This window comes from Carettochelys insculpta, chromosome 2, assembly GCF_033958435.1.
Source record: "Carettochelys insculpta isolate YL-2023 chromosome 2, ASM3395843v1, whole genome shotgun sequence".
Taxonomy (NCBI): Eukaryota; Metazoa; Chordata; order Testudines; family Carettochelyidae; genus Carettochelys; species Carettochelys insculpta.
In genome coordinates, this window is record NC_134138.1 from 213,718,739 (window position 1) to 213,743,155 (window position 24,417).

Here is a 24,417-nt window from a genome sequence, read left to right on the forward strand (position 1 = left end):
CGGCACCATAACAGCTGTTACAAGGAGGGAGGAAAATTCTTAACATGATAGGACAAGAGGCGAGGAGCTTAAATTGCAGCAATGGAGGTTTACATTGGGTATTAGGAAAAACTTCCTGCCAGGGTGGTTAAGCACTGGAATAAATTAACTAGCAAGGTTGTGAATCACCATCATGGGAGATTTTCAAGAGCAGGGTAGACAAAACATCTGTCATGGATGGCCTAGAGGGTGCTTGGTCCTGCCATGAATGCAGAGGATTGGACTCGATGACCTCTGGATGTTCCTTGCAGTTCCAGTAGTTTGACTGTATGAATTCTGTTTTTGCTTTATGGGTATGTTGAGCCAAGAAGGGCAAGTAAATGTCTGTTTTAAATAGAGTGTACTGTTTGGTATTGTTTTCTGCAGCTGGTAATCACCATTTCATGCAACTATTTGCACGTGTCAGCCCAGCTGCCTGTCTGTGGGTACCTCCAGATGTACTCCTTCAGACTAAATCAAGGCACTGTAAAGCTTGTTTGGCAAATTTCTGGTGGGAACTCATATGTACAGGTTTGCAATCATCCTGTGGGAACTGGGGATCTGTTGGGAACTGCTGTTTGGCAAAATAAATTCATTTCAGCACCATGACCCATGTACCAAGTTATTTTGTACAAGAAATATCACCCTGTCAAGGCACTTTAAGCCACATGCTCTCTTACCATTATCGTCACACATAGGTGTGCATAAAAAATGAGGACATCCAGATGCCTGTTCCCTTGGTCCACTGACTTTTTATCCACAGAAGAACAGGAGCAGACAGAGAGGTGCCTTCTCAGAATGTTCAGCTGAAAAGGTGGCACAACTTTGGTCAAGTGCCTTCTCTGATTCTCTTGGGGACTTCAACTAGGGGTTTCAGATATCCTACCACAGGGCTAAAAGCTCCTCTCACACACTGCTGCCCGAAAAAGGCAAGGGCAGAGAATCCCAAGGCACCCGCTGCTGTCCAGACATAGAGGCCTACTACACAGGGTGGGGCTTAGCACCTCCCATTGACTAGCTTCTGTGAGGTATCGCCTAGCATGTGGGTTTTGTGTATCCTATTCAATGAAGTGCTTCTCTTCCCACATTCACTAATTAGTAACAGAGTAAGCATGCTAGTCTATACACTATCAAAACAAAAAGCAGTCACGTAGCACTTTAAAGACAAACTATTTTGCTAAAGTGCTACGTGACTGCTTTTTGTTTTGATTCACTAATTAGGGAGCCTAGGCATGAAATCTAAAGCAGAGGTGTCATTTTGAGAAGCATCAACCCTCACCTTAGTGCAGGAACAAACATTTAATGCACAGAAGGTAAAGTACAGAGAAGGAACTAATCTGCTCAGAGACACTTTAATAAATATATTTAAAAATCCTTATAAAAATGTTACAAAGCATTACAGCTTCTGATACAGATGAGAAATGGCAAGAATACTCCACATTTGCTCTTAATGCACAACGAGGGTAATACTGTAGCATAACACTATTACTGCAGAGCCTCATATTAGACTTTCTGTAAGAAAAGATGCAATGCCCATAGTGGCACCTGTCTAAATTTGACTTTTACATGTTATATGCTCAAGCACAGTTGTTATAGCTATTGTAATTAGAATACTGTGGTAGCCTTGATTGTTCATGTGTCACATGCACAGCCAAACTATTTAATCTGAGATTAGTACAGGCGAGAAAAAAAACAAAACAGCAGGGAACTTTGTTTCAGAAACCCCGGGGTGCTTCTTCATTCTACAGCTGGAAAAGTTGTTCTTCTGGGAGGCAATACAGAGCCCCATTTTGTACTTCCTCTATCCAGTCAGACAACACCAGATTCACTGCTCTGACTCATGGCTCCAACAATGCAAAATAACTGTCAAACCTCAAGAGTTCACTGATTAATCTGGTCCTGAGCCCTTCACAAAGGGGCAATATAGTATGTTTATGCATGTAAGTGCCCACTTATAGGCAGCAGGTTTAAGAGGAAGTATTTCTACACAGAATGCACAGTTAACCTGTGCAACTCCTTGCCAGACGCTGTTGTTGAAGACCAAGACTTTAACAGGGTTCAATAAAGAACTAGATAAATGCATGGAGGATAAGTCCCATCAATGGGTAGTAGCCAGGATGGGTAGAAATCGTGTTCCTAGCCTTTTTGTGAGAAGCTGAAATGGGAAACAGTGGAGAAATAAGTTGATGATTCCCTGTTTTGTTCATTCCTTTGGGGAACCTATGATTGGCCACTGTTTGAACACAGGCTACTAGGCTAGATGGGCCTTTGGTCTGACCCAGTATGGCCATTCTTATCCATTCCACACACAATTACCTTCTTTTTGTTGACCAGGGAAGTGCCATATGAACAACTTCTCCACCCTTAGCTGTCCACAGAAGAGTTTCTGCAATCTTTAGCTGACATCCTTAAAATCCAGCTAGTTCCAATGGCATGACCACTTCCACTTTCCTGAGTATTTAGGTAGTGGTGATAAGGCTTTTAGTTAACTGTACAAAGAAAGGCACTATCCAGATATAGACAAACAGGCACAACTACAGCCCTGAACTGGATTTAATATACCTGCTGTGTTTGCAATTTGGGATGCTGCAGAGTTTAAGGAAATCAGGCTTTAATTTCATATGCATATTTGAATAGTCAAACTCCATCCATTCCTCCCAGCCCACATGGTCAAAGCTACTCTGCTCTACCTCCACTGATTTCCACCCCTCAGAGATCTGTACTAAATCTGCTAAGCTAGGGAGGGGCCCAGAGTCTGTGCTGAGAAGTCCAAGCCAGCAGCTTGGACCTCTCCTAGCCTACTGGGGCGGGGCGGGGGCGGAATTCCTACCTTGGATTTACAGCCTGTAGCTCCCCCTCCTGGCTATTGCTTGCAGAATCAGTTCTGGTCATCTAAGCAGCTACTGCTCCCCTGGGGAAAGAGGAGGTGCCTGCCTGAGTGCAGAACCTGTGCAGTATGGGAACTCAGGACTGAGGTCCTGAAATGGTGATTCTTCAAGGGAAACAACACACCTGAATTAAAAGATTGACTGAAGCATCCTTGAACTGGCCATTTTTATTCTATAACATGCCAATGAGAACGATTGCAAGGGGAAGTGTGATTTCAAGTGAGGTAATTAAGGTATCCTGCCTGAGCTCATCACCTTTCAGTCACCCCAGCAGCTGACAGGAGGAGTTGTTTTTGGCACCTGTGACAAACTGAGAACTTGGAAATCAATCTGCAGTTCCACTCTGCAGCCGTCTGTGTCTCACACTGAGTATTTGGGTGTGAAGAGCTGCATGGAGCATATCAATGAAGGATTCTGGTACTTGTCTCCAGAGACTTTCAGAGGCGATTGGCAAGTACGAGCAGTACCTGTTGCCTTATTTCAAGCATTCTGCTACTTAAGCTTCTTTAGCCAACTGGAGAGGGGGATGTGGGAATGGGGTGGAAACAGGCAAGAGAGGAAATGAATGATTATTTCTAGATAGCCTGTCAAATAAGTGGCAGGGGGCCTCCTAGTTAGCAGCAACAATTAAACATTTAAAGAGAAACAAACAGTCAATACCATACAAAGGGGTCACATTTTAGAGACAAACTGGTCCAGCTGTGCCCCTGCTTATTGGCATATGCTTCATCCCATTGTTACTTTCTTCCCTGGGGAGAAGCACTTTGGAAGAGCTTTGCACACCGACAGTGTCAGGCAGTCCAGCCCAGGCAGTCACGTTCCAGCTCATTGCTTTCTGACAGGCACACTCACTAGCACACCTGAGAGAGACAAGCCTCCTGCAGGGGTGTGCAAAGCAGGGGATGGACCCCCTCAGGTGGTGGGGGGGTGTGAAATTTCATAAGGGGATGCAGCATGATCCGCTGTTGGGTCTCAGGCACATGCATTTCATTACAAATGTTGAAATATGTTACTGTTTGTATGTACATGTATTCATGTTTATACAGTGAAAATACATTTTTTTCCATTCTACATACATATTTTCTCACACATGCTGAAAGGGTCTTTTTCATGTGAATATAACCAAAATTTCCATTGGTTTGGATTACATTAGACTGGTTGGGAGAGGGACGGAGGACTGCTAATTTCAGGGACAAAAAGTGGGGCCTGACATAAGTTTGCTCACTCCAGTCTACTGTGCACAGTAGTAGACACAGCCCCTTTCTCCTCCCTATATATATGTTTGACCAATAGGTAGATCCCTGTAATTATGGACCCCTTTGCGGGAACAATGAGGGAGAGACCATTTTGCAGCAGGTTGGGGGGGTAGGTAGGCAACGGAAAGCAAAGTTAACTTACAATGGAGATTACAAAGTCATGCCAATAATCATACAATATATAGTAGCTTATTTTCAGATAACGAAGTGAAAACTCATGTAAATATAATCAGAGCTCTCTGGGGAAATTCTAAAAATATTTAAAGTGTGACAAAAATACCTATGGGCATATTTAATGCCTGGAATACTGTTTAAGAGGACATCTCTTGATGAAATCTGACTGATAATTACATACTGAACACTACCAAGGATTTAACTCTCATCATGCTTTGTTTTTAAAATTGCTGAATAAAGTATTTAACAATGTAAAAACTTGTGCCAACAGTGACTAATCTAATTCAGAGAATGCATAGTTAATTTCTTTTCCAGTCTTAAAAATAAGAAATCAGGTCCAACACTGCAGCGTATGATTATTAAAATATAATCTTCTACATTTCTAGCAAAACCTCCTCTGTTTCATAAATCATCATGTTTTCTTCTCCTGTGTAGCAATGCGCCAAAGATCTGTTAAAGGGATCTTCTCATCTCACGTGTGTTCTTAGTGGAGGATTTTTAGGTGTACCTGTAAGATACATAAGAAATCATATTTCATAGGTTGCCCATCCTTTCTGTACATGCTTACAGTACACTGTACAATGTCCCTGTATGGAACCTGTATCTCCCAGCTTACTGATGCTTTTGAGAATCTGACACTCTTATTTAAGTGCTAAAATAGAGAGTTAGGATACAATTTCAAAAAACGTCCTTTCTATTCCGATATAGCAGCATTTCCCAAACTTAAAACATTTGCGTACCCCTTTTGGGACTTTGGCCTTATTGGCGCCCCAGCCCCCCACCTCCCAGTGCTGATCTCCTGATTTTTTGTAATTTATTTTTTGATGCATACCCCTTGAAATCCTTTCACGTACCACTGGTGGTACATATACCACACTTTTTGAAAAACTACTATATAGCTATTACAGGTTCAGTATCAAACCACAACTCATTTTTAATTTCACCAGTTTATGGACACATGAAGACTGACTCAAGACCATACTAACGGTGTTTACCTAGCTTTATTTTTAACTTTAAGAGCTTCTTACTTAAAGAATGTGATGGACACATATGAGCTCATGTTACTATTTGATCTTTTTCTAGAAACACTTTATAATGTAACAATAATCATGATATAATTTCAGTGTGTCCTAGCAACTCAATTATACTTTCACACTAAATTGTTGCTCAGTGTTAGAGTCACATTAACATTTTTAACAATGTTGGAAAAACAGCATTAATCCTGTCATCCTTTTACAAGATTTTGCTATGCTTACCTCTAGGTGCCTTGCTGGGATAAATTTTCTGAAATGGCTTGAATTCATCAGGAGGGGGGAAGTCTTCCACTGAATGGAAAGTAAACTTAGACTCAAAGTCATCTGGAGAATTAAAAAAAAAAAAAAAGTCCATTACCAGGGAAATAAACTCAGGCCACTGTTAACAAAACTATATCTAAACAAAAAACTGTGACTCAGTTCACTATTGCAATAAAAATACCTGACTGGTAACACAGTAATGTCTATGGTGGTTCATGCAATGGAAAACTTCATCTTATGTGGGATTATCTTGTTGACCATGTCTTTTTTTGCTCACAACCACACCATCCCAATAATAATCCTATAATGTGCCTGGGGCAATCACAGCTATTTCTTACAATGATGTGAGTACAGTAATGTATTCTCATCTGGCTTTAGAGGACAGAAGAAGCTAGAAACAAAGGTAAGAGCCAACAGCCAACTCACCAAACCACAAAAAGTGTTCTTGGGAACCACTGTCTATACAATGTAACGGGGATGAAACCACTAAGGTTCTGTAGATGTTATTCTACAAAATCAATATAATATAATAGAAAGTTATTACTTTTGTATGTGTTTTGCATGGCCCTGTAGAATTTTACAACAGGTGTCTAATTTTTCATTCTGACTCAAAAAAGCCTAATGAAAAGTTATAACTTGACTAGCTTTATAAGGCACCTCCACAGAGAGCAATGACAGAGCTCATCTCAATAGCTTGGCTACACTGCTTTTTCACTGTAGACTTCATGCAATCTGAACTGTCCCAGTTACGGTCAAGGCTTGTGAGAGATGGATTTTTGGTAGTTTGCATACTCATCAGGCTGTTGTGTTGAAATCTTTCAAGTACAGCAAAGAGGTTTAATTTAGAAAATATTACCAATGATGTGCATGTTTCCGTTTCTGAGCTGTAGATAGGGCTCATGTGCAGCTGGCCAAGATGAGACTTGGGTATATGGACACTTGCTCGTAAGCTCAGTTGATGGTGATCTTGCTGGAGGCAGTGGAGGTGGAATTAACTTCCCAGTACTACTTACTTAAAAAAGAAGACAAGCACATAATGAAAAGATACAGTAAAGGATGAATGAATGAAGACATTTCTTTAAAAAAAAAAAAAAAAAAAAACTGATTTGTCTTTAGGCCAGACCCCATGTTTAGTTCAATGCCACATAACACCATGGCTTGAGGTTACTTTGCAGCTACCACGTTACAAGCACTACTTCTGTTGTGTTTCCATCTATTCTATATGCACCACTATCTCTGAACACCTGACCCATTATCTTTAAAAGATGTTTCCCTGAGTTTAAAACAACATAGTCAATGAGTTACTCTCTGTACACATAGCTGTCAGTATGCGAAGTTCAGCCCAGAACCTTCAGCTGGCTTCTTTATTATTAGTATTATTAATATTATGGGGAGATACTTCTCAATCCCACAAGCCCAATTTCCTTTTTTTTTTTCCATCCAGCATCCTGGTCTACGAGCAGCTGGATTTCCAGACACAGTGCACCCTCTCCACTTGTATCCTCTCTAGGTCTGCCTGTAGATTTGTCCCTGATCCCTGCTCCAATGATGCATTTGGTCTGGCTGGGACATGGGCATTGTTTCTGTCAACCTCCTTCCTGTTTCTTGGCATCAACGCTTTGGAGAGATTTCTCCTGCCTGCTGGACCTACTCTGTGAACTCACACCACCATTTCTCCACTGGCCATCAAAAAGATGATTAGCCTTGCCTTAGCCTGTTCTTTGGTGCTGAGCTGCCTTTCTCTGCATAGCTCAACTAACTGCCATATCTTTAGTTCGTAATTCATGTTCCCCCATCTCTCCTTTCATTTCAAGACTCCTCTCTGTGCTTTGGCTTTCTGCAGCACTTGCTTTCACTTCTCTTGGCACTGTTAGCCGGTGGCCGGGTAATGTGCGGTGAGGTACTCCCCTGGGTCCTAAGCAACCCAGTTTTTTTACTGTTAGAGCAGGCAGCTCCTAGCACTCTCACCCACGGCCAGGCTGTAGTAACCAAACGGTTAAAGTTCTTTTTGTTGTGCCGGCTGTGTTGCAGTGACAAAAGGGTTAACAGGGTCAGGCTCAGAGCTTAACTAGTTACAAGTTTATTTAAGCTACAGTTATAAGCCTGCGGTTACAAAAGGCTATTGTTTACTTCTTATATGCTAGCAAAGTACAGGTGTTAACAAGTTATGTTACAATCCAATACAAAGATATCTGTTACCATCTAACACAATATCTTGATACAATGACATCTAGTTACAGAGCTCTAATTCTTTAGCTGTGCACAAAAAAGTCGGAGACCTAGCATGGGTGTATCTTACCCTCTCTGCGTCTCTCGATACAAGCGTAGCCAAGCTGGATCGGTCACTCAATTCCACGGAAAGACGAATACGAGGTTGGGTGTCCCCAGTTGTGGACCTCGGGAGGCAATCACCTGACCCGACCAGCAGGTAGTTGGTGGAGATGCACTCAAAGTTAGAGTTCTGCTGGACCCATCTTTTACACCCCTCTGGGTTACGTATTCTCTTTCTTATCTATGGTGCCAGACCATACTGGTCTGTCTTTGTGACGCCAGTTTGTTACAAGGGCATTTCTTACTTAGTTTGCACTTGTAAGACAAGAGATAAGCAATTTAGGAGTACAGGACATTCTTTTGTGTGGGCGGGGTACTTCCCCTTCTGGGGTGATTGTGTGTGTGTGCATCATATCGATCAATGCCAGCTGGGGTGATTTCTTGAGGGTCCCCCCCTCTTGTTGACAGTTCGGCCTGTTAGCCTTCTAGCTGTACTTTCTGCTTCTCAGGGTCACGATAAGCTAGCATATCTGGGCCTCAATGAGGGCATCAAAGACTGTGCTGTCAGCAGCCATTTCCGTGCCCTGTGTGCTTCTCAGTGGGGGGGTGGGCAGCGAGCAAGCTGGCTTGTAAGGGGGAGACTTTGGCTGGCTACAGGCACTTAGGGAAATTCGCACGGTCATAGATCCCACACCCACTGCCAACCTACATGTCACAGCTTCAGGGTAACTGCTCCTGCATTCCCCCTCCAGGGTCCACAAAGGGCACCTACTTCAGGGTTTGGCTTTCCACAGTCACCTCTCTAGAGCAGAAACCTGCCTCTCATTCTGCTGAACAGGGATTTTAAGGTTGACCAGCTCCCTGCTTTACACTGATACCTTCAGCAAGACAGACTCCCCAAAAAGGTCAGTGCCTGTCATTTGCTTTCTCTCAGATGACCATGACCAGTGTACTTCCCATAGTTATAAACAATTACATTTATTCTTGAGGTAAAAGCATTAGAGAGAGAATACTGAAACAAACTCATGCTAAAAACCCAACGAGAGATCAGCCCTGCCTTCAAACGGGCACTGGTAGGTCTTAGTTTTTCAAAACCTGCCACTAGGTTTTCCCCATGATTACAAATTCATCCATCTTAGACCCAGAACCTAGTCTGGCCAGATGAGCCATTTCTTTACCCAGCTCAGACCCTTCAATCTTGGCCTGCAATAGGTAAGCAGCAGACAATGACCCTCTCCTAAAGGACATCACTTCAAGAGGCTGGGTTTTGGCATAATTGGAGTTGAGTTAATGAATTAACCTTTCATTCCTCAGGAAATCCACTTAATATTTATTGTCCCAAATTTGGCTCCAACCTGCTGCACTGCTTAGGTCTCATGAAGAGAAGGCCAAGCATGGACTAGTTTTCCCAGCAGTGTGGCAGACAGACCCACAGCAGGAGCAACTGCTCTCACTAGGAGCCCTGTGATCCATGCTCCCAAGTTCAGAGATCCTGTCCCCACACAGGGCTAGATTCTGCTGCTCCTGGCATCCTGTTTTCTCCTGCCCTTGGAGATTCCGGGCTAGGGCTGCATTTTAACCTGGCCTTGTGGGGTTTGAAAACTCAGTTTCCAAACTTACCTGCACCTCTGCCTTGTCTCTTCTTCTGCCCTGCTGCAGCTGGCTGAGGGAAGGGAGGGGCGGGAGGGAGAGGCACAGACTGAATACCAGGCTTTGGGAAGAGCAAATGTGGAGATTTGGGGGGTAGCGGGGGAGGAACGTCATTGCTGCTCATGGCAGAGTTAAAGGCCGGGGAGGGCAGCGACAGCAAGGGACCCCTGGGTGAAGGAGAAGTAGGAGGCAGCGGTGGTGGTGGTGGTGGAGGAGTTGGAGGTGGATAATCCCTCAAATCAGGCTGTGAGGGAGAAGGGCTAGAGAAGTCAGTTCTGACTGGCAAGCCACAAGGCAGGGCCAGAGGCAGAGGAGGCGGCGGCAGGTACGAAGCTGTTGCTTGCACCTTGGCAGGCTTCTCACTCTGAGGTGGTGGAGGAGGAGGTGGTGGTGGTGGAGGAGGAATCACCAAGTGTGGGGGTGACGCTTTTGCAGGTTTTTCCAGAGGAGAGGGAAGAGGTGGAGGAGGGGGGAAAACGAGGGAAGGTTTGCTGGAAACAGGCGGGGGTGGGGGAGGGGCGGGCAGACTGGGCCGAGTTGGTCCTGCTCGCGGCCCACTGGGAAGCGCCGCTGGGTGTGCTGCTCCTGGACAACCCGGAGGACTTGAAGTGTTATTGCTTGCTTTGGCACTGCTGTTCAATGGGGCCGGAGACTTTGGAGGAGGCCCTTGTACTCCAGACAGCTGCCCAGACTTGCCAGCTGGAACACAATAAAACCATCAGCCCCCAGGTAGATTACGAACATGTGACTATGGTTGAAATCATTAGATCAGAACAGTGCAGAAAAGGAGCTGGTCCCATTTGCCCAATTAGCTTTTACTAAAATACAGCAAGGGATTCAACTCTCCCTCCTCCCCCACCCCCTGTGCCTGCGCCACTGCTAAATTGCTACAAGAGACACTTACTCATGTTCCTCCCAACTTTCTTCAATTTATCAGCCACTCTAGGACTCCCCTTAGGTGAGGGCCTACAAACATGACAGAGAAAAAATACTCTAGAGGAAATTGGAGGTCATCAGTGACAGCTCAAGGCAAAGACTTTTCACTCTGCGCAAGGCAGAATGAGAAAGATTTGTCTTCTGACTGGCACGGGAAATTGAGACAAATTTTGTGTTTTTTTCCTGGGGAGAAGGGGAAGGAATCGATTTAATAATGGCTTAACCCATCACACAGTGACAATTTGAATTCCTTATTACGTTATAGGCGAGAAGGGAAACCTGAAGCCCACTGTTGGTGAAAATAACCCTTCGGATGATAGCCTGATAACAAGGTAACCAGATACTGAAATCTGACTCCTCTTAACCTGGAGAAATCGGTCTGCAAAGTGACTGGGGAAATTCTGCAGATTCTAGTTTCCATTTCTAATCCTTGTTTTAAGAACCTTAGATGAATAATTTAATGTACCCTAAGATACTATGCACATGAGATCTTACACTAAGACTGGGACTAAAAGTGAATGCAGTTGTTGAGGGACCACACAACCTTCCAGACTCCTTTCTCAGCTCTCTGCTAATACTGACCTTATGCACCAACAATTGTAGGGACTTTTTCAGAATTTTCCACCTTTACCAACAGCCGTTAACGCTAAAGCAGCTGAACAAGCGTGGGGGGCATGATACATATGGGCCATTAGCTACTACCACCATGTCAAGTCTTAAAAGCAACTGCTCTGAGAAGGATGGTACATAAAACCATGGCAGTACCAGGCTCTCTGTCTACACTGCTTGCACCCCGGTACTAGGTGGATTGTAGCAACAGTAGGAAAGTTTTGGAAAATCCCTCTTGTGAAGACAGGACCTTAGCAATCAATTACTCGCACAATTTATGACTACAACAAATTTGTAATTAATATTTGAAATAAGGACTCCATGAGCTAAACAAAACATTCACAAGAGCACAACCAAAGCTGAACTCATGCTCCTTCAGCCCGCACCACTCTTCCTCCCTCTCCCACTTTTGTTAGGGTTGCTGTGTCATGCCTTGCCTGGGGCTTCCCTGCAAATGCAAAATTCACAGGAATGGCCCTTACACACCCCAAGAGGTTCTGTTGCAGTTAACGGGACTACTCATGTGACCAAGGGGTATGGATATTTGGATCCCTGAGCCCCAGCCCAGCACTTAAGCACATGCTTAACTAAGTATGCAAAGTAGCCCCATTCAAGTCAATGTGATTTCGTTTGCTACCAAAAGATCAGGTAGCTGCTTAAGGCTGAAAGGTTCATAAAAAAGGGCTTAGGTGCTTAAGACCCATTGACAGGGTTGGAGTCATCTGGGGGGCTAGGGATATTAGTGGGACCCTGTAAGTTCTGGAGTGTGACCAAAAAGGCAGGTATCAGAAAGGTGGATGTGGGAGGGGTCAGAGGTCCAGCGGGGAGGGGAGAGGAGAGGTGCAGGCTTTAGGGGAGGACTACGGATGAGGCATTTGGGGTACAGAAAGGGGCTTCATACTAGAGCCAAAGAGTTTGGGGGGGTTCAAGAGGCTGGAGTAGGAGTTAGTGCTGGGGAGGACTCAGGATTGGCATGTGGAGTTGAAGAGGGAGTTAGGGGCTCAAGGTGCAGGCTGGGGCTCAGGGCTAGGGCAGGGGGTTTGGGTGCAGGTGGAGGCTCAGCTGGGGCGGGGGGTTTGGGAGGGAGTTCAGGTGCAGGAGAGGGCTCCGGCTGTGGCAGGAGACAGCTCCGCTTTGGTGAGGGGAGAAGCAGGTGGCTCAGAGTGGCCTGTACTGCCCTGTCCTTCCCTGTAGGCTCTGCCCTCTGCAGCCCCCACTGGCCCGATTCCCAGCCAATGGGAGTTGCAGGAGCAGAGCCTGCAGGCGAGGGCAGTACAGAGACAGACCGTCCCCTGGCACTTGCAGCAACACAGCTGCAGGCCAACAAGGGGAAAGGCAGCGCAGAGTCACCTGACCCTGTCCTCCAGCCAGGCAGGGCCAGATAATGCACAAGGGGCCTCAGGGAAAAAAAAAGGTCAGGACTTTTGGTGGCCTGGAGATCTTTTTGTGGGTCTGCCCCAGCCTGGGGCCCAGGGATGCAGCCCCTAAAGCCCCTTCCTTAATCTGACCCTGCCCGTTAACGAAGGGCATATAGTGAGTTCATCAAGAATGCCTATGGAAATCAATGGGAACTAGGTACCGAGGCACTTTTGAAAATCGCGGTAAGCACTTATATGCATCTTTAGGCACTTAAATACCTTTGAAAGTTTGACCCTGGTAATTTGCTGGATCAAGGCCCAACTCTGGAAGCTCCAGAGGGCAGGGATTTTTACCATGCACTGCTAAAGAAATATGCACACCTGTAGTGCAATAGATTTGAGGAACTGGATTAGAAGCACAGAGTATCTCTGTGTTAAGCAATTGTTCTAATCAGTTGAGGGTTTATTTAAGCACAGAGGCACAGACAGGCAGAATTCAGGTCTACACAAAGGCTTTATGAGTTTGGTGCCAAAATAAATCAAAGGTTTGGAAAAAAAAATAAAACACACACTCAAAGGCTACATGGAGTGTTTGGATTTCAAATTACAATCCCAGTTTCACTTGTCTGTTCCCTCCTACAGAAAAGCGGCCTTACCGGTCACGTCTCTTTGGCCAATTGGTTTCAGCGTGGGAAATCCACCTGCAAACAAGCCCCCCAGTGAAGGCTGAGCACCACTTCTGCTGGCTGCTTGGCCACCTCCGTCTCCATTAGGTCCTCTGGATTCTGTTACAAGGAGAGGAGGCATTTACAGCTGTGTTCTTGTGTCTCCATTCAGGCTTTCAAAGGGCCAGCATCACCAACAGCAGCCCCCTAATTCTGCCCTTTTAACATATATGGCAAGGAAAGTTCCTGAGGGTTCAATAGAAGTCACTTTTCTGTTTAACCAACATCTGAGAGCACAGCACCCTCTGCTGCATCCGTAATGCTGGCACGTTAGCCTTGTGTTCAGCTATTTGTGATGAGCAGTGTTAAACTATCACTTAAAACAACCAGATTTTCATCTTTCACAGAATTCTGAAAACCAGCTGCGAGTGAGAGAAGTCACTGTGTCTCTTAAGAAACCACTGTTTTCGCTGGCCCCAGCTAATCTGAGAATCACTTTGCCAGCTGATCAGCTCAGTACAGGCCCAGTGAGGTCCAAGGAAGCAAAGGGGCCAACTGCCCAGTGGCCCAGACTATTTAAAAGGGCCTGAGGCCCCCCAGCCACCACTGGCAGCTCTGTGGATCTAAGGCAGTTTTCCTGCTTACCCTAACTTTGCACCACTTCCGGAAATGTCCAGTACCACCTCTGTGGCTCTGGATGGAGGGTCTCCATGCACTGCCCCACCCTGAGCACAGGAACTGTGGCCAACGCAAGCTGTGGAAGCAGGGCCTGCAGGCAGCAGTGTGCAGAGACCCCTCTACCTAGGACCTGCTACCAGACGGGAGTGCCCAAGATGAGTGCAGATCCCCTAACCCTCTCCTGCACCTCAACCCATCACACCCAGAAGCATTCCCCTGTAAGCTCAGCGCTTGGGCAGCCACACAGCAGAGACTCAGGTGCCACCAAGCTGTTTAGCAGAGTACCCACAGCCACCTACAGCGAGAAGCATGTGTTTCTGCTGGTGGTACACCTCTGCACATGCTTGGTACACATAAAATTTATTCCACCCAATGGATGGCAAAAAGCAGGGACCACTGCTTCAAATCCAGCACCCTACGCTATCCCTCCTGCATCTCAGCCCCCTACCCCAAACTCATGAAAGTGACTGAGGGTGGGAGAGGGCACTTGAGGAAAGGTGGAGAGATGTAATGAGAAGGACAGGGCCTAACAGAAGGGGTAAAACAGGGGCAGGACAAGGATCTTTGGGTTTGCATGATTAGGCAGCTGGCAACCCTATCAGGTGGGCATGTAAAAGCTCAGGCTGTGCCAGAAGAATGCACTAAGCCACATAGCCACCAAATGTCAGGTGGCCCATGTCTGCAAAGCCACAGCTTGCGCATGGCTGGGAGCCCACTGACGGCCCTGCCCTGAAGCCCAGAATTGCTGTCTGCAGGTCTGGCAGGGTATCTAGCACAGATTAAATCCGTCACACATAAGTAACAGGACACACTTCCCTTCAGTGCTAGAGGGGCTGGGAAAACATTTGATAACCTGCCAACAGTCCCCCAGAAGCCTGGAAGTGGTTTATGAGAGAATGGAGTGACCCAGAGGTGTCTCTAGATATGTCTAGCACTCTCTTTACAATGACTTTTTTACCTTTTAATTTTAAAATCAGTTTTCCAGGGGTAATTCAATAAAAGTAACATATTTGTACCTACATGGAAACCTGTGTTAGGCAGATAATAAGTGTTCTGGTTTCAGAGTAGTTCCAGCTTTGCTTCTAGGATTTGCCAGATATATAAAACAAAGCGTGAAAGGAGAAAAAAGATCTGCTAATTTTGCCACAGTCAATCAATTTATTCTACCCTAAACCTTCACACTTACAAAGCTCGCTCTTCTAGGGAAGGATGTAAATTCATTTTGGCTGTAAAACAGATACTGTAGTGCACGGACTGTGCTATGAAATACTAAAACAACAAACTTAGACCCCACTCTAAATCACAGGTTCTAGGAGTGGCAAATCAAACTCTCACCTCGGTAGTCGGGCAGACTGAAGCTGGCCTTTGAGAAACTCAAGGACCTGACCAATTCTGCAAACCCTTAGTTATACAAGTGGTCCAAATGGCTTCTATGGGGCTACTCAGCTAAAGACTTGGCAGGCTAGGGCCCCTTGCTCGGAGCGGACAGAGCTGAAACTTACTTTCAATCTGTGGTGCACTTCGGTCATTGATTTGGGTAACTTTCCTTAAGCGAGTCCCTTGCTGAATATCTGCCAGCAATGCACTTCGAGCTCTTTGATCTTCCTTTCTGAGCTTCGGGGGTTCCGTGCTAGCCTGCTGAGGATAACCACATTATTAGCACTGTTTAACTTCACCTGAACAAAAGAAGGGGCCCACTTTCACTTCAGTCTGACTTCCTGATCCATGCGCTACCAATGTTCCTAGAATTGCCAGGCCTGCTCCCACTCCCATCATGTAATTCCAACACGGAGGGTGCATGCCTCTCTTGAGTTTACCTACAATGCTTTATGAAAGGAAGGTTTCACAAGCCATTTTAGAATATAACTCATTTTTGTCTCTCTCGTTTTATTAAAAAAAAAAAAAGGAACATTTAGGCTAGTGCTAACACTCACCCCTAGTGCCAGCAGCTTGATACAAATAAGCAGCCTCAAAAATGCAACATGAATGCTAATTTGCATATCTGAGCAGCTCATTTGCATATCCAGGATAGAAAACAAGCCATGAAGACATGGTTCTGCTAGCAAAAACCCCCTTGTCAGCAGCCCCTTATCCCTGATTTTGTCTAGGGATAAGGGGCTGGAGACAGAGGGAGATTTTGCCTGCAGAACCAGGTCTTCACTGCTTATTTCCTGTTGTCAATATGCAAATGAGTGGCCATTTTGCATTTTCAAGACTGCTCATTTGCATCAAGCTGCTGGCACTAGGGATGAGTGTAGCCCGAGTCTTAATTGTAAGTACTACCACCTGCATTACTGGTATGATCACACGATAGCATGCTGTGTTGTGACTCTTACAATCAATTTAGCTAAACAAACAATATTCTACAGTATTCAAGGCCTATAAATATAAAGCTACCTTGGTATGACTACACTAATGCAAAACCTTGTTTTTCCCCCATGAATATTGTTTGTTAAATATGAGATTCTTCAGAACACAAAGATCAGAAATCTGTTCTGATTTCAGATGTTTCAGAGTTTGTTTTTTGTCAAACATGAAAAAAAGGACATTTACAAAGCCAATGAGCAGTTAACACTGGATTGTCCTAGAATATAAGGCCTTATAATCAAATCCAGAGCAAGATATTATAGCCAAGTTATTAACTGTGTTTACCAGGGATAACTGAAATACACAAGATGTATTTCTTTAGCAGATCATTGCTCCTGTTTAATACTATATACTTACTCTGGATCAAGTAGCTCCCTTAAAAACTGCTATTTGCGATTTGTGAAGGCAAAAAACAAAACTGAAATATTTAGAAGCCACTCTATGACAAAAATTTACCTACTTAATTTACAATTTAAATTTATACATGCATTTGATTGCCTGTTTTTATTCTCTGTGCTTAAAAATATTTGGATTTGTAAATGTCCATTAGGTGGCACTCTTAGGTGATGGTAATAGCTAATACATTCCTGGCATCTGATGTAAAAACTCAGTAATAACCTTGTTCCTGACACTGTGAGCAGATAGTCCTCACTAGGACACTGGAAAAATATAGTCATTCTTAGATAATGCCTTAATTTACATAACTGTTGTGCTTTCCACATATGCTTTAAACAAACTTTAAATGTACAAGCACTATATAATTCTGGTTATCAGACCTGATAGGCTGACTGACATAAGAAATTTTATACGCTATACACCAGCAGGAATATATTTTCAGAGACTATTTCCTTAAAAATTCACTGTACTTACTCTAATAAAAGGACGAACCATAACTGGAGCAAATATATCTTGCCTTTACCAAAAGCTTTTCACCAGTTTCTTCAAACTTTCTTCTCCTTACTCCCAGAAATAATTTAGTCCATAGCCTGTTAATTAGACTCTAAAGCTATCCCATCAAGACTGTTCAGTTTAAAATTAGATCCAACAGCTGTGTGTTTGTTTCTGGGTTCATGTGTCCACATATAATGCCAAATGTCTGCTCTGTTCTTGTGAACACACAGAGTATTGGAATACTGTGTATTTCAGTATGCAATCTGTAGGAGATTACATTTTGTTACAGTCTGACATAGTGTTCCCTTAACACAAGAAATCTTAAATTTCTTTTAGATAGCGTGTGTGTGTGTGAGAGAGAATCTCTCACACTAAACAAAGATGGAATGCTTAATTATGTAAATACAAAATGTACTGTTGTAAACTAGAACCATCAGAATCTTTACTTCAAACACTCTTCCTCATGCTCCTCTGCATTGCACATTAATATATAACGTTCCTGGCCAGAGTGGCCGGTGGATCTGGTGACTGACTGAGCTGTTGAGCAGCTTGATGTGGATTCTCTTTTTCTATTACAAGATCAAGAGAATTTGGCAGCAGCAGTGGTGCTCAGCTGCACGCCTGTAAGAACTCTCCTACGGATCTCTTGTTTGCAGCACTGCCTACGTGGATGCAGTCTCTGACATTTTAATAGCAAAGGGAGTGCTGGTACCCTGCAACACAATTATCCCAACCAGGGCAGAAATATGAATTTACATCTCCAAGGAAACCTGCCACAATTGATCAGCTGCAGACAGACCTTGTCCAGCAAGATCCTGTGTGTACTGCACAGATATTTTTTATGAAAGCAGAATTAGCCAGGGACTCACTGTCATGTTATATTGGCATTATACAGAACAGATAGTAATTGTGCAAGCGGTGCAGCCAGCAGACAGAAGTGAGCTCTTCATTGGGGTTACGCAGAAGTGTCTGGAACAGGAAGACAAATGCATTTTCTTTGGCTCTCTCAGAGGGAGCACAGCTGCAACCCAAAAGGTGTCATTCTGACAAAGTGCCTTTTTGCGCTGATGGGTTAACTACGCTGACAGAATAGGAAATGTCTCAGCCCTTCGCTGAAAATCAAAAGGGAAGCAAACATGAATGTGAAGATCATTTGTTGTACTAAATGCCAGAGATGTCTAAGGTAACACAGAATGAAATTAAACTGGTTGGTTCTCATTTCCTTGGTAACCATCAAGTTATTGCTCTATTATTTCGCACACAAAGAATGTCATGTTAAATAATTTGTTACAGAAATGGAACAAGTCACATATGCAAGAGCCTCAAAGTAAAGAAATACTTTCTCTCTCATCGTGCTGAACACCATATTTCCCCTTACATGTCCCATCTAAACTCACAGTAGTAAGTGGAGGCCATGTTTCTGCACTGACAGACACTATTCATACTGTTTTCTTAAAAATCCATTTATTACAGAGACTTCCCTATCTAGTGTGCTAAGCACACCACAGTACATATCCCAAAAGTTTTTCATTGGTGGGTATTACAAAGGGTCAGATCAGACCAGTGGTTCACATCTATGTACCAAGGAAGTGACAGAAGCCAATACAGAACACTTCAGATTATCCTTCCTGTGTAGACGCAATATATACTTAGACTTTTGTAAGACTGTACAATATTCTTTTTCAACAACAATTAGCACTGCACTCTATCAATAAAATATATATAAAATGGATAAAACTGACTGACAGAACTCAAAAGTAATTTTCAATAAGGAATCATCATCAAATGAGGGAGTTCATAGCAGGGTACCAGGGTTGTATTAAGCCTAATACTATTCAACATTTTCACTGGTGATTTGAAAGTATGAAAATCACTACGGCCAAAATGTGCTGACGACACAAAGATTAGCGGAATGGTAAATGAGTGCACAATGCAACGCTGTAACAAAACCGGGTTAATGCAACCCTTGTATGTATAAATAGGGGAGCAGCAAATCAAAGCAGGAAAACAACTGGTGAGAACAACGCTGCACACAGTGGAAGTGGAGGGTATTGTAAAACTGGAGCGCAGGGGAGGGGAAAACAGACCACCCCACCCCCCACCTCCACAAAAAAAAATAGTTTGAGGGCTGGAGACAAACCTCTTGTAAGTGGGAGACTTAAAGAGCTCAACCTGTTTAAGCTTATCAAAAAGACGACTGGGATATACAGTGTATATGCACCAGCACTGGGACACAATACTCACCAATAAAGAGCTCTTAAATCTCAGAGAGAAAAGTGTAACAAGAACCTCAGCACAGAGTAAGTGAAATTCAATGGCCTGTGATCTACAGGAAGTCTGACTAGATCTAAGATACCTTCTGGCCTTAAACTAAACTATACAAAGAGGAACGACGTTCCTAGCTGACATGTAACGTTGTACAATATGGAGAAAGAGCCTGGTGATTAAGGCACTGGACTGAGATTCCTGGTGTTGCCAGATTTCCTAAGTCACTTTATTTAGCTGCGTCCCCAAAACCAAAAGTCTGATCACTACAAGCCACAGCTTTCCATGTTTGAGATCTAGCTGGTCTCATAAATGCTGCATATACCAACATTCAGCCTTTCTACCGTTCGTCCAAAAGACTCCTATTCCTGACAACTCTTAATGAATGAACAGTGTATGATCCCCTCCTCTCATACTCGTATCACTACAGAAATGGATACACAATCTTTGTATCAAGAACTTCTCCCACCTCTAGTTGATAGAAAAAACTATTGTCAAGTGGTCCAACTCTTGTATGTGTAGTAGGAGATTCAGGGGAATTCTTAAGCTTGGTTTCATTGTAAATAGCAGGTGAAACTTCTGAAATTCTCTTTTCTTTCATGTGTCAAAGTAAATTGTATTACAGACAGTTTCCTGGCTCCTGTAAGTGGCCAGCGGCTGGGAGCCATTCAGAGTCGCATTAACCCAAGATATGCGTGCTCGAGTTGTGTGTATCTTGAGGTTCTACTGTATCTGATAAAAAAATGTTGAGATCAAAGTAGTAAGTGTGAAATTTAAAAGATTCATCTTTAGAGGATTTTCTCAAATACGCAGATGTTGCCCTTATTTGGAGAGAGAGGTGACCAGCTAATGCTGGCAGAAATGTGAAAAACTGGAGAACAGATGAGACCTAAGATGAGCGGTGATAAAACCAAAGCATTATATTCCCTTTATAAAACAGAAATGAATGAGTGAACAATTTGACATATTAGGTAGTCTGTTGAAGCTAGAGGGTCTACAACCCAAACAAAAGTAACAGTCTGGACTGGTCCTTCATCAAGTCGTCAACCTAAGTCAGGGACCTACCCTAGTCTCCTTTCACATAAATAATATTGTTAAGAGTACACCAGGTATGCATTCCAACGCTAATGAAAATCATTCTGTAATACAATTTATTTTGACACATGGAAGAGAGAATTTCAGAAGTTTCATCTGCTATTTACAATAAAACCAAGCTTCAGAATTCACCTGAACCTCCTACTACAGCCTCTTCAAGGGCCCCTGGGCAGCAGGATGTCGCTGTGAGAACAAAGACACAAGTGTTCGACACAATAGTGAGGACAACCCTACTATATGGATCTGAAACATGACCATTAAAAACAGCTGAGGAGAGGAAACCAGATGTCTGCAATGGTGGGATCATGTCCAATGTTTTAGAAGGCGATATGGTTTTACCAACAGTTTCTAGAGCTGATGCTAAAGGAAGCAGAGCATGAATTTGACCAAAAAGAAATTGAAAGATGCAATTTTGATGGAGTTAAGAAGCCTAAATCCTCCCATATGGACTCTTCCAAGGGCCTATTCAAGATAAAAGTCTATGCTATGTGCTAACATAGCTACACTATAGCCACATAAATCTTCTCTTTCTTTACAAGACTGATGAGAATATTTACTTATCGTGCAGATCTGTGCTCAGCATAATTACTTGAGAGGTGCTCAGATTCTGTAATTTTTTATGAGTAAAAGACATTTATTGTTTGAAAGATTCTACCAATTGTGCTCATATTAGGACAGGGGACTTGGGTGTGTGTGGGGAACTTGGGACTGGGAGAGCAGCCACCGGGCTGCTGCCTGGCCACCAGATCTCCAGGGCTACTAGCCAGGGATCATGCTGCACGGTCAGTAGATCCTCAGGGCTGGCCAAGGCGGCAGGGACTGTGCTGCCCAGCTGGCACATCCTTGAGCCTGGGTGTGCTGCACCTGCGCTGCTCAGGGTGTAGCATCACCAAAAGCATCTGGAGCCCTTCCTCCAGCCAGCCAGTGTTTTACTGCTGCACTGCACCAGGGCTTACTGGCTTACTTTCACTTGCACATTTATCTCAATGTACATATGACCAGTAAACAGGCTCATCAAGACAGCGGGGAAGCAGATGACAGGGAAAAGGAACAATTTGCATTTCAGCAAACACAGGTCAGAACATGGCATGGCATTTCAGCACCAGATTCCATGTCCTCCTCCTCCTCACACTTGAATAAACTTTGGTTTGAGGGGTATCCCACAAAAGAATCCATTTCAAAGGTTGATGAGTCTGTAAAGAAGGGTGCCTGAATCTTGAGTTATAAATAATTAAATCAGCAGGCTATATACAGTATAGCTGTATTATAAAAGCTTACAGTGCAAGGTCTTTCTGAAAGCTAATAAAACACTGGTGATTAATATTGTGAAACGTACGTACTAACACAGTCCAAAGAAATAGGGATACTTAATGATAGAATGTTTTACAGTCTGTAGCTGAACAGGGAGAAACAGGTTCTCTCCCAGATGGGAAATAAGGCAGCTATTTATCTGTCTCCCATGAAAATTAAGCATGGTAAAATCTAAACAATGGAAGCCACAGAAAGGTAAGATCAGCATGAGGTCATCCTGCATCTTGAAACAAAGTCATTAAATTTTGGAAGATATAATGAAATAACCACTAGACAGAAGAGGCTGAGTGCTTGCAAGCTGGGAAAGGTAGGTCCTTCAAGCAAGAGAAGGGGATAAGTCTCTGGGAACCTAATAAAGACAAGAAACCCTCTTAAACAAAGCCTGTACCTTCCTAGATGAAGTTTTAGAGCAGGGGTCAGCAACTCCCAGCACAGGTGCCAAGAGTGACATGCAAGCCCATTTTCATCGGCATGCAAGGCAGAACCACACCCCCCGCTTCCCCCATGCGGCTGGAGCTTGTTCAAAGCCATGCCACTCATGGATTTAAAGAAAGACCAGTTAATGCTACCAACCACCATTTAAAAGTAAAACTCTGCATCTTAATTTATTAATGAAGCTGTCATAAGTAAGACTATTAGTAACTTTAAAGAGCATCCGCGGCACTCTGACTGTACATAGAGGTCAAAAGGACAATTTCCAGCTCTCTGCCTGGGAAAGGTTGCTGACCACTGTTTCAGGAGTTTCAGATGTGTGTTTTCATTTTGTTTGCTTGTAGCCCAAAATTTATGTCTTTTACTGTATAAGAACATATGAACAGCCACACTGGGTCAGACCAAAGAGCCATCTAGCCCAATATCCAGTCTTCCAACAGAGGCCAACAAAAGATGCTCCAGACAGAGAGAGCAGAATAGGAAACCGCCAAAAGTGGTCCCTCTTCTGCCATCCATTTCTGACAAACAGAGGCTAGGGACACCATTCCTACCTATCCTGACTAATACCCATTGATGGACTTAACCTCCATGAATTTATCTAGTTCTTTTTTGATCCCTGTTAAAGTGCTGGTTTTCCACTTTGCTTCTGTACATTTGCCAATACAGTTGTTTTATTTTTACTATATGCCAACCCTATGCTGGGTTTAAAGGAAAAAGTATGTTTTCCCTATTTAAGTTAATAAAGCTTAATGGGCTTATGTGTCCTTAGAACAAGCAACTCTTACTGTTTCTCTAAACTGGCCAGAAGAGGGCTAGACACTACAGAGTGCATGGTTTTGGGAAAATCTGGGGCGAGGGAATGTGATCAGGTCATCGCACTGGTTGTAACAGAGGCTGGTGGAAGCCAGGGTGGGGCTGTAGACATGTTGCTGAGGGCAGAGCTCCTGCACTAGGGCTCTGTAAGGACCCAGATGCTCAGGGTGCGACCTGCATGCTTGTAGGCTGGTTGTAAGGCTCACAGGTTGTGAGCTGCGGCAGCCAGGTATTGTGAAGCACCTGGGTTTCTCGGTAGGCAGTTTCACAGCCCCTCTCTGGGTGGACTGCCCATCAAACCCTGTCTCAATCAGCTTCATGAGAAATTAACCCACTGAAGGGAAAACTGACCCAATTAATTACTGCAGCACTGAAAGGCCATAAATCATAGATTAAAATAAAGCCAAATTCTGTCCAAGGGCACTGTACTCTACCCCCTAACTCACTTCACATTCTTAATGTGTAATAAACTCTCTTAATCAGTGCTGTTTATCAGTTCTGTAGACCCTTCTGTAAGTCACTCTTACAGGAAGGCTGACTGGTGCTGAGTGGAGAAAGAGTTTGTATATTCCATGCTAAAGGTGGGTAGAACTCAGTGTCATGGCCAAGGACTAGTCACTGCTCTTACCCACGAAGAACTCCGTTTTGGGTTGGGAGCACCAGCGTACCTACTGATTGTAGATACTGCAGCAGGTCAGAGAGAGTGTGTGTGAAAGTGCAGGGCCTCTATAAAAGCGTCATAGCCCAGCCCACGAGAGGATTTACAGTTTAGAACCAGTAACTTGATTGGATGCAAAACTGTGCTAAGGCCCCCATGGGGAAGATGAGACTCGAGGAGCGAGTGGGAGGTGCAAAAGAGAATGCAGCACAGTTCACCTGGAAATGAACTGCCTGTATCTCCTAACTCCTGGTCCTACTATTCCCCCAAAAGATGAAGGAATGCCACCACTTGCCCTGGGGGCCACACTGCCTACAGCTGTAAAAGTATAGATGCATGGTTCCCACACTTGGCCCTTAGGGCTTTTCTTGTTTCAAATCAACAGGATTTAAAGATAGCTGAAAAATGGATTAGATTAATGCACTTCAAATTCACTAATAGATCAACAAAGAAAAATAAAGGAAAACAAATTTAATATGTAGATTACTTATGCTCAAAATATGCTTGCCCCTCTTTTTCAGTAGGCAGTAAGCCATTTTTATTGTGGTTTGTTTGTTTGCTTTTTGTTGTTTTTTGTTTTGTTTTCACATGCAACAGGTTTGCTTTAACTCTTTGCCAGGGCTTTTTCCGTTTTGCTGGCACTGGCATAGTCATTTTTAAAACGCTCTGAGCCACATGTAGCTCTTTAAGAAGCCAATAGGGGGCTCTTGTTGCTGCTACTGCTCCACTCGCTTCCACCTCACAGTGGAGGAAGGACTATGTAATTGGTTTAACGGCCATCAGTTAA

General features: G+C 43.9%; 1 protein-coding gene across 8 annotated transcripts in view; it reads right to left on the reverse strand.

Moving 5' to 3' along the window:
* Positions 1 to 3,055: 3,055 nt before the first annotated feature.
* WIPF3 (WAS/WASL interacting protein family member 3) overlaps positions 3,056 to 24,417 on the reverse strand; it is a 53,755-nt gene continuing 32,393 nt past the window's right edge. For 5 of the 8 annotated variants that reach the window (XM_074984549.1, XM_074984550.1, XM_074984551.1 and 2 more), the window contains 6 exons: positions 15,301 to 15,436; positions 13,112 to 13,240; positions 9,523 to 10,251; positions 6,488 to 6,643; positions 5,593 to 5,694; positions 3,056 to 4,844 (listed from right to left, as the gene is read on the reverse strand). In XM_074984549.1, the coding sequence (XP_074840650.1) occupies positions 4,804 to 4,844; positions 5,593 to 5,694; positions 6,488 to 6,643; positions 9,523 to 10,251; positions 13,112 to 13,240; positions 15,301 to 15,436 (1,293 nt within the window). In that variant the 3' untranslated portion in view covers positions 3,056 to 4,803. Of the gene's footprint in view, positions 4,845 to 5,592; positions 5,695 to 6,487; positions 6,644 to 9,522; positions 10,252 to 13,111; positions 13,241 to 15,300; positions 15,437 to 17,035; positions 17,179 to 24,417 lie in introns of those variants that run through there. The other 3 variants (XM_074984557.1, XM_074984556.1, XM_074984555.1) reach the window with 3 other exon arrangements.